Source organism: Gallinula chloropus (assembly GCF_964237585.1).
Source record: "Gallinula chloropus genome assembly, chromosome: 14".
Lineage (NCBI taxonomy): Eukaryota > Metazoa > Chordata > Aves > Gruiformes > Rallidae > Gallinula > Gallinula chloropus.
The window spans coordinates 13820046-13830826 of record NC_140099.1 but is presented as its reverse complement, the minus strand read 5'-3'; the positions used below and the strand labels follow the sequence as shown (position 1 = coordinate 13830826).

The following is a 10781-nucleotide window of genomic DNA, read 5'->3' as shown; positions in this document are numbered from 1 at the left end:
CTATTTCATTTCCAGCAAAAAGGTCTGGAAACCACAGGAGTAAACCCAATGGAATATCTGGAAACAACCCAGGTGGATCCCATGAGCTGATATGCTACTGCTCTGGAGCTGAACTACAATTGCAGCTGCCTCATACACAGAGGGCTAATAATCTAGATGTAAATGTGCAATACTGTACCTGGAAACAGGGTTATGCCGTGTCCTTTCAAGTGTTTCAGGTCCCTGAACACAATGAACATGCTCAAAGGTGAAGAACATGGCCCACTCCTCCTCTTCCACCACCCAATTGCTCTAGGATGCACCACGAGCCATTTTTTCCCATAGAAATCTTTTTCTCACATCCATTTCCTAGAGCTTTGCTCCATGCAAAAATTTGTCACTTCTGAGTATGATCAAGACTCGGATCTCAACACCAATTGTGCTCTGGTGACTCAGTTTCAAGTTCATTGCAACAGTAGGAGCCTTTTTTTATCAAAAGGAAGATAATCTCAAGCAATTTTGAGCTGCTGTGACCAGCCCCTTCGTGCATCACAACTCCACAGTGCAGGGCTGCTGTTGTGAAAGGTGGAGCTTGTGATCTGCCTGTCACAGAGCTGCGAGAAGAGAGTCTTTGGCAGCTGCCTTTCCCCATGAGACCTCTATGATTTTTGAGGAGGAGGAACCCCTCTCTTAGGAAAATGCCTGCACCAAAAGACCATTTGCAGACAAGAGTCCAGCAGTTGCAAAGATTATGGGTGAAAGAGAGCTCAAAAGGCCTTCTTGCTCTCCTCTATGGAGCAGCCACTCCCCGCCTTATGAAACCCTGGGAGAAACTGCAAGGTAATCTTTCAGGAGCAGTCAATGCAGGTGAAAATGAGTGAGACAGGACAGCCAGCAGCAACTACAAGAGAAAATGAAAGGGAAGTTGGGCAACATGAATACTACTTAGGCTGAATATAGGTGGTTTTGTGATTAGCAGCTCAGAGGATTCATTTGACCACGTGAAACACAGATGACCTAATTCAGGGGCATTTTTTATTGACAGTGAAAAGTATATAGATTTTTTACAACACTGATAGTAACTTACAAAATTTATTTGCAAAGACTGGTGGAAGAAAGCCAGATAAATAAAAACTTCATCATGGACAGGCAATCAAATCAAAGACAACAGCCTTCAATGTGCTGTTAATTAAAATAAGCAAGACCAACAGAATGGATTAGCTGTTGAGCAGAGGAATTCTAATTCAAGTGATTGCTGTTCTGCCGAACAGAAATAAAACATATAAATACTGCTTTGATTCACATTTTAATGTGCTACATATGTCACTATCTTACATGATACTATATCAATTTATGTGGAGAATATATATATCAATTGATAAAGAAATAAGGTAACAACAGTAAACCCAACTTCCTGGCTCTGAAGTTTGTTTTGGATTAAGCCACTGATAAATTCCAATCTGTTCATCTGAACAGTCACGTAAATAGGTTGAATTGAAGTCCAGCACATCCTCAAGATGATGGAATCTCTACTGCAAGTAACACTGCCTAGCATCAAATACCTTAATCTCATGAGATAATAGACCACCCAAAAAACGTCACGTGGCAGGTTCAAGCTAGCAGGCAATGGTCAATAATTCCGCTGCTTCCTCCGTGCCACTGCCAAGCGCAAGGCACGGATTATCAACTTCTCATTGTTCAGGATGTTGTAATCAGTGAGTTTCACCAGTTTGTCAAAGTTCTCTTCACTAAAACACACCTCCCTTGTCGTAAATGGGGAGAGGATGCTGGAGACATCAACTTTGCCTTCAGCCATTTCTTCAGGACTCCTTTCCACACCTGACAAAACACAAGGAGATGCACCAATAGAAGGCTTTTTGCAGTATGTGGCTTGTATCAGTCATTTAAATAATTATAGGTATAATAGGCAGATTCAGAGGAAAAAATATGATTTGCCAGAAGGATGTAAAAGTAGTCTAGTAGCACCCTATTCTTCAACCTCCAGATCAAGTCTCTATCCAAAAAAATGGTAGAAACCCAAACAGCTGGGAATAAGAACAACACCATTTAACATCATGAGCAGCCCACTCCCTAATAACATAAAGCCTTTGTTACCAAAACTAGAAAAATACAAGCAAAAAGAAAACGAGACTTCTAAAGGAAAGCACAACCCTCTCACTGAAAGTTCAGGAGATATGGTGCCACACTGACAGAAGACATTTCACATGAAAAAAAAAAACAACCAATAAAACAAACCAACCAAAAAAAATCCACTCTTCAGCCACAGTCATCAGTCTGGGAGATTAAACACATGCACAAAACAGGAGTGCATAACAAATGCATGCTTGTAGAGTGTAACAGCTTGCATTGAGGACCTGCCACCCTTGCTCTAAGTATTTGCTATTTCTAGCAAGTCCTGTGGAGTAAATACCTATTTTCATCTCAAATATATTAGGAAAACTTCTGGAGTTCTCACAGTTCAGACATGTTGACACAGACCAGTTAATTTTGTCAGTGGTAAGACTGATAATGGTGGCACTGGAAAGAAGGTTAGACATGACAGTGAGACATTAGATATGAAATGGAGAGGACACACTAGGCAAGTAACTTTTTATTAAAATAGCTAGCCATGGAGGACTCACCAGGAGCTTTATATTTCTCAAAGGTGTCATTTACAAGGGGGAAAAAGAGCACTGTTGGAGCTTGTGGACTGTCAGCATCTTCAAACACATAGCACTCCTTCAAGTTTTCCCTGTCTTCCTCACTTATCTCAATTTTGGGAAAAGGGATTCCTTGCCCAGAGATGTACTTTGCAATCTGATCCAGGGGCTGGATGAATTAATAAAAGAAATAGAATTAATACAAAGAATCAAAACTCAAAAGATATCCAGAGACCTGGATTTTTTAAACTCTTCAGCTAGTATTAACGTTCTAAGGCTGGAATCTTCCCCCGAGATGATGTTAAGTTTCAGATGGAAACAGCCATAACCACACCAGATATTTTCATCTTGTTTTGCCTAAAGCACTGCAGTCGCTTTCTTTGAGCTTGGAGGTAAAAACCAGTGGACTGATTTTAAAATCCCAATGAAACAGGTTTAAAAGGGAAAGGCAAAGAAACTGCAAGAATGGAGAAGGGATGGTTCAGTCCAGATTATTCTGCATCACTGTATTGACTTCTTGATTATTTACTGTTTACCCAATCTCTGTCCTCTGCACAGTTTGTGATTCTTTGAAGATGACTCTCTATTAACAAATACACTTAACATACCTTATGAAACAAACCCCAAAAAACTCGAACAGCTATATTTACTCTAAGTCTATGCTTCTTTTTATTTTTCTCATTATGTATGCAACACTAACTATATTATTCTTCATTCTTAATCAAGTCCAGTATTGTCCAGTACCTTTCCCTAAGTGTGACATGAGAGAAACATGCCCAGAGACACACAGGATTTCCCATTTACTTTGTTAAAACATCATCAGGACTTTCCATAGCCTCTGTAACCTGTTCAGTTCAAGGAAAACCAAAAATGAGTGTCAGAGCTCCAGAACACTTCTGTCAGCTCTTAAACTCTTGGATCCACTGTAGCGAAGACCTTGATGATTTTAAAATGCTTCTATCCATCTCTGTATTCTAATATTCTCCTTAGTTACTGAGAAGTAAATAACTTAATATTCTAAATAATAAATCATATATTAATCATCTAATTTCCATTCCGTTACTGGAGAATCAGCAGGTTTAATTGATGAGTGCTGGAGAGCAGACAACCACAAAGGAAAAAGGTCTCAGTTATCATGGCTTTTCTTACCAGTGTTTGGGACCCCCCACTGTAATTCAAATGAAGGATGACATCCACCTCCCTCTTTGATCTCAAAAGTGGTGGGTAGCTGGTATTGATGAAAAAACCAGTATCAACCAGGGAGAGGTCATCATCTGCTGTTTCCATTAGTTTATTTGGAAAAGAGTCTATCACTGTGTCTGAAACAGAAACATTTCTTGTTACAACAAATAAAAACCAAGATTGACTGCTCCTTTGCAGAAAGCTAGAGAGGGAAGAATGGAGAATTTTGCCCCTCCCATTTTCCCTGTCCTTTTTTGACACATTGTCAGCATTCACTTACAGGGGTGAAACACTACAGCTTTTTCTTTCCTTGCTTCCTGGACACCTGAAGCAGCTTTGACCCTAAAGGGGAGATCCCTTCTGACTCCTCAGGCTGAGCTCACCTTGCCCACTGAAACACAATCCCCAAAACAACCAAATTCAATTCCATCCCTCAACTTCCCCTGCCCTCCCCCCCAAAAAATGAAATGCTATTTCAAATCTGTCTTCTGTCCCCTCCATTTGTGGAAAGGAGAAGTTGAATTTCATAAGCAGTCAGTCTTGTTTCTTCTTCCTCACTGGAAAATGTTGGGGAAGACAGCAGGCCTGCTGGCGGCCTAGCTCTCTTCACCGAAGACATAGGTCCTGACAATATCCTCGTGTTCCCATGAGACAGGAAAGGTTACTCATGCTGAGAGGATTTTAATAATCACATTCTCAAAACACAGCAGCCTTGATGACAGGGGTACAGACTGCCCTAAACCAAGAAGTTGTTATGGGAAGGTTCTTGGGAGTAACGGAACATGTTAAGAACCAGCCATAATAAGATGGTCCAAACAGCAGGTGTGTGGATGCTTTTAGGCATCAAAGGTGAACTAATGATGTTTAGCTATAAGATATGTTTATCAGAACTCGTTATAATCACTAACCAATCAGTTTGGTGTAAACAGTATGTGTAACCAATTAGCAGATTTTAGCTTGCTACGTTTGCAGTAACAAATGTCTATAATCTGTGTGGTTTCACCCAATAAATGGCTTCACCTAAAATTCATACTGAATTATGTGCTGCCCATCGCTGATCTCAGCAGGAAAATCCTAAAAGAATTCCCAAACCTAAACTTCTCCAAAACATTACTGAAAAACATGCTGTATAACTGTGCCTTTCCAGGTAGAAAATCCTTCACTCTCCAGGTATTTGCTATGCATCTGGAAGCCTCTGATAAAATTGGGATACTGTGCAATGGTTGGGCGTCCTGTTAAGACATCTCGCAGAGCAGAGGAGAGGGCGCTGGAAGGAGTTAATAGACATGTGTCTACCTCATACGGATTCATGGACAGAAAGGGTTCTTCCTCTGCAAGAAGGAAAGAAGATCTGAGTTAAGGACACTTTTCTGAAGTTACCAATATCTTTTTAAAATGGAGTAACTAATAAACACAGTTATGACCATCCCCCACCCCAAAAGTAAATCAAACATAGCTCTAAGCCCTTATGGTTTATGCTAACTAAAAGCATTACACAACAAACCAAATGACCACTACCTCCAGGCCGCAAGCTGACATGCAGCAAGCACCACCTCCCAACTCCAGGCTTTCTTGAATGATGCCCAGCTTCATTGCAGCGTGTGGTACAGGGGAAAGCCAAGTCCCAAAACATACAGGAGGACAACACTGGACTTTGAACAGGACACTTTCAGAAAGCATTTGAATATCACCCAGCTGCAAACATTAGCTAAGTTAGAGGCCAGTTACTTCAGGTGCCCTGTGCAATTAACAGCGAGAGTGAGCTTTCTCCACAGGCAGTTCTGTGGAGGAAACAGCCCTCTGCAAGAGATATTTTGTCTGTTCAGAGTATTAGTGGCAAAGGAAGTCAATATCCAAACTCAGCAATCTTAAGGTGCGTTCTTGAGACATTGTTTTTACATGTCTGCTGAAGACTGGTTTTGTGTCTATATGTCCTTTAGAAAAGCACACAGCTTTGCTAAAGAAGCATAACTTAGCTCGTTTAAATCAGGCAGAAAAATTTCTTTGTTGACATCTTTGCTTTCCTCACCTCTCTCCCTGACTTTGATAGCACCTCTTTAGGCATTAGACCTCTGCACAGAATACAAGCAATAGATAGAGGTGGTAAAAAAAACAACCCAACACAAAAAACATCTCACCAATATCTTTTACTCTGTCCCTTGTCCATCTACACCAGAAGTCCTCTGAATCAGTAGCCAAATTCCAGACGTACATTGCATCTATAGAAAATATACTACTCCACATGCCTATAATGCAAGAGAGAGAACAGAAACTGATTGATTGAGTAGTCTTGGAAGAATTTTAATTGGTACACACCTTTAGTCCTTCCCCTTGGATACTTCCTTTCTGTTTGGATGGATATCTTCATGGGCATGCTTCCTAAGTATGTCCTTGCTAATACACTCACACCTGTTCAACCTGTTTGCTGGTGTCTCCCTTGGGCTGTCCACCCCAGACCACATGCTCACGCATGCCAGCTGGCCTCTCGAGTAGGCTCTACTTTTCCCTTTAGGCAACAGTCACCTTGCATGTAGCAGATCCGAGTCTCTGAGAGCCTCTTCACCAGCCTTCCCATAAAGAATTCACTTCCAAAATGTTCTGCGCGAATAGATGCTCCGTATTTCAGGAGACTGACTTCATACGGAGTGAACTCCAGCCACTCTACGATGACAACAAACAGGTTATGAAAAGGCAGTAACATGTCAACTATTGTTAAACAGGAGAGTACTAAAGAGCAGGAGCAAATAATGAGAAAGATGCTGGCTAGTTCATAACATGCCATTCGCCAGGTAAAGCAGCGTTATTTCCCTTTGAGAACGTACATACCAGCTCTGGTTTGAATGAAAGCACAACTGTTCTGTGCTGATAATCCTACCCAAAACTCCGTATTGCTCAGTTACAACTTGTTTCCGTAAGGGCATCGGTCACAGAGAGCTTGGCATTCACCCAGTATAATGGGCTCAGCTGCTTATAGTAACAAACACCATGAAAATTAATACTAGATAAAACATTTATTTTCCTGCTACTGGACCCAAAACCTGGAGATTTTCCCTTTAATTGTTCAAAATAAGACCACATGGAATCATTATCAGAATATTTTGTTACAAGGTTAAATTGTGAGTTTAGTATTTTCTGTAGCATAAATATATTTTTGCTTCTCAAAACACAGAGAACTCAAATTCTAAAGACTAAACACGTTTGGACTTTTTATTTTTAGTTGTTTGTCACTGTTATGTGATATTTTGAAAACTTTTCTTGTTATTAGAAATAAAGGACAGTTCTATAATTAAAGTTGATTACATACATTTAGTCTTAGTTCAGATTACTTAAATGATAAAGTTGTTGAGAAGTCTGGATCATAACCATTACCTCTGAATGCCTGAGCACTGTAGCTGGACTTGAGGTTGATAGCCACATAGATGGGCAACGGGTTCTGACCATTATCCACGGCCTGTCGTTGATCTGAGAGTCTATGCTCATCTTTCTAGTTTTGATTAAAAAAGGTTAATGGAATGAAGTGAAAAACAATTTGCATTTGAAATAGCATAGTGTTAACTTATGAGCTTTATCAGGGTTCTCTTTCCCACTCTCAGCCTGCTGGATTGTGCAGAAATATCTTGCCATGGCAAATACCCATAAGCAGCAGTTACACCCTACACAGGTACTCGGATTTTGAGATCTGCAGAGGTCAACTGTAGATTCAGCAAGATAAAAACAACATTCCTAGGAGGAAATATGTGTCTAAGAGAAAGGTAAAGTGCTTTCCTTGTCTGGACCTCAGTAAGTATATTCACACACAGTAATATGTTCTATATAGGCATGAGTAAAAATTTCCTTATATAAACAAAAACCAGAAGGAAACTACATAAGTGATATTATTTTTGAAATACCAAAATTCCTATCACTCTTCCTTAAAACTCAGTAACTCATTTACAGCATGGGCTTTCCTGCTATTTGAGTCATCTCCATATGCAGCCCACAACTAAGTCATTTTACAAATACATATGTTCATTTGTGCTAGTGAAACAAATTATTTCAAATTTTTAAGTACCTCTTCTAGTTATGATATTTCGTGTTCAAAGTGATCAATATTTTTTCCTCAGGATTTCTCTGTCTTTAAGAAGAAAGAACACCTCTGATTGTTAACACCATAGCTCTTTCAGTTCAAGGTCAATCTCACTTTAAAACACTGTAAGGAGCTTTAAATGGATCTGAAAATATAGAATTTAACCAACCACTAAACTTCTTATTTTCATTCATAGTACTGAATGGCATCATAGGATTTATTTTCTTCTCTTCTATAGCTATAGAAGTTCATCAGGTTTCTGGAAAATAGGAGTAATACCTTATCGTGCAGCATGGATTCAATGACAAGCCCCCAAAGGTCTATGAAAGAAGTGTTATGCCCTTCTTTAGTCCTCTCCATCAGGTCATTATAATAGTACTTAAGACAATCCAAAGAAAAACAGCAGATCTTGGATTTGGTTACTTGCTTGCGAGCTTCCTTGATTGCATCTTCCAGATATTTTTGTGACCAATTAGCATCTTCATACAAGTTTGCCATTGTCCTGAAGAAACATTAGAAGAAAATAATGAAAGAGAACTAATGTGGTGGTTTGGCTTTAGAGAATTTTGTGCAACCTGCTTGCCTGTTTCTCAGTCCACATGGGGTTCAAACTGAAAACTGAACACACCTGAAATAATCTCATTTCATGAGCAAACCAAACCTCCAAGCTTTACTGGGTTTGATGATTACTGATGAAGTTTATTGATGGGCTCAAAAATGATCTGAGAAATTCAAGGGAGAAAAAAATTCACCAAGTCTATTATACACAAAGACTCCATAATTTCTCGAAAAATCTGTTTCTTGGAAAGTAGGAAGCACTCTAAGAAGCAGTCACTACTAGTTTGCTTTTGTGTCATATTTGTTGCCAGTATTTGCTACTGGCTCCTATCAACAAGAGAACTGGGCAGTTCTTGGGTCTTGAGTATGTCCTGGTATGACCATTCTTACTTGTCTTAGACAGGTATGCTCAGATCTCCCCATACATAGAGAGAACCTAAAAGAGTTTCAGCAAATACTTAGACAAATCTGCCATTAAGGTTTGGACTTTATATAAAGGACTGACACACAATTGCATGCAAAAACCCTGTCTCCATTTCCAACTAGCTGTAGAGGAGTGAAGCTACCTGGAATCCACATTAAGTACTTAATTATAATAAGTTATTTATTTTTAAATAAGTTATTTTAAATATGACATCATCTATTATATGCCCACGGGGATAAGAGAGCACTTTATGATGAGCAGCCATAGCTGCAGTCTCTCCGAGGTCAATAAATTGGTGTGGTTTGTTGGACCCTGCATGACAATGTTAATTTCACTAGCCCCAAATACACCTTTTACCAGAGGGAGATGCACTCTAAATCCAAAATGGAAGTGAGAATAACCAGCAAATGGCAGGCATAAATTCTTCTTCCCATCTTTCTTCCATTTCCAGTCTAAAGACAAGCTCGTTGCATTCAGTCTAAGGTATAATTGATAAAATATGAGAGGTAATAGAGCATTTACATGAAAACATCAGGCACAGGCTGTGTCAGCGTGGTGACAAAAGCAGCTGATGGATATGAGAACTGATCTGTTATTCAGTACAATTTGTTTCTTTGCTCTAGGTGGACGTTGAGGATTTTTTGGGGAAAACTGAAGCGCTTTTGATTTACTAAGTGCCATGTAAGCTGACGGTGCTGTACAAGTAGTCAACGGTATGAAGCAAGAGAGTGCAAATGTAAACCTTGTTTGGGTCATTCTCACCATGTGGTACCCGACAAGCCACCGATGTAGGAAATGCAGTCTAAGAGGTTGAGTTTCTGGAGACCCAGCAGGCTGCCGTACATTGCTGTCAGCGATCGAGTCCCCCCTCCAGTTGTCGTGATGGCCACCACTGGCACCTGTTCAACAACAGCAAGGTAGAAGGAGCAAAACCCATGTGTGTATTAGAGCCAAGCCAGCCTTCTCGCTGTGGAAATCAGGTAACAGGTATTGATACAGGCAGTGACGTTGCGTGGTGCAAAAAGGATGTGATTGTTGCAAAAGGTTTCTGTTGCCACCGCCTGACTGATGGAGAGGGAAGGCTTTTATCTTACCCACTCAGATTGGGTAGGCGGGAGGTTGTTTACTTAACATACGTAATTGGAAATCAACCTCATCACCCTGGAATTCTACTCAAAGTGTATTATTAAAAGTCGTCATAGAAAATACAGGATTTACTATGCCAGAGCAGACTGGGGACCCATGATTCTGCCTCTAACAACGACCAGCGCCTCAGAAGAACGCACAGCACCCTGTAATCAGCCAGACCACACAATAGCCAAAGCCTTCCTGGCCTCAGGCCACTAATTACTTTATGTCCTAAAGAACAATCATTGATAGGGCTTCCCACCCTCCAAGGTCCAGGTGCAATTGAAGAGACAGACTATTCTTCTCTCTTTTCCTGACAAAGCACAGCTTTTGCTTCCGTTAGTATCCCATCCCAAGTTGTATGGATACCCACATGCCTTAAGGAAAATGCATCTATCTTTAAAGTATTCGCTTTTAATTTCATCAAGTGATCTTCTGTTCTAAAGACAATGAGGAGAGCTTGAAAAAAATATTTCTCCCATTCTATGAAATTAAAACCGAAAAAGATAAGATGTTCTTCCTACCGTAAACTTGATAAGAACTTAAAATCTATGAAATTTTATAAAATAAAAAGGAAAACTCTGATCACCTTAACTAAAATTAGAATACTTCCAAAAAGTTATATTTTGGGTTTTACATTTTCTAACCTTCACATTATGAATTCTCAGTTTAAATGTAAATCAGTTAACGAGGTAGAGGGATTTTTTTTTTCTTGAAGTTAAATATATGAATAGAAGACCCAGAGTAATTAGACCTTTTCAAAACCAGCTTTGTTCTTGCCATT

General features: G+C 39.8%; 1 protein-coding gene across 1 annotated transcript in view; it reads right to left on the bottom strand.

The window, feature by feature from the left end:
• Positions 1-1609: 1609 nt before the first annotated feature.
• The window catches only part of LOC311197074 (cytosolic phospholipase A2 epsilon-like), a gene marked incomplete at both ends in the record, with an annotated part of 36539 nt that continues 27367 nt past the window's right edge, over positions 1610-10781 (bottom strand). Inside the window, 9 exons of the mRNA XM_084270769.1 lie at positions 1610-1818; positions 2622-2808; positions 3789-3958; positions 4961-5152; positions 5960-6067; positions 6345-6482; positions 7191-7305; positions 8167-8389; positions 9632-9768. Of these exons, the coding sequence (XP_084126895.1) occupies positions 1610-1818; positions 2622-2808; positions 3789-3958; positions 4961-5152; positions 5960-6067; positions 6345-6482; positions 7191-7305; positions 8167-8389; positions 9632-9768 (1479 nt within the window). The remainder of the gene's footprint in view (positions 1819-2621; positions 2809-3788; positions 3959-4960; positions 5153-5959; positions 6068-6344; positions 6483-7190; positions 7306-8166; positions 8390-9631; positions 9769-10781) is intronic.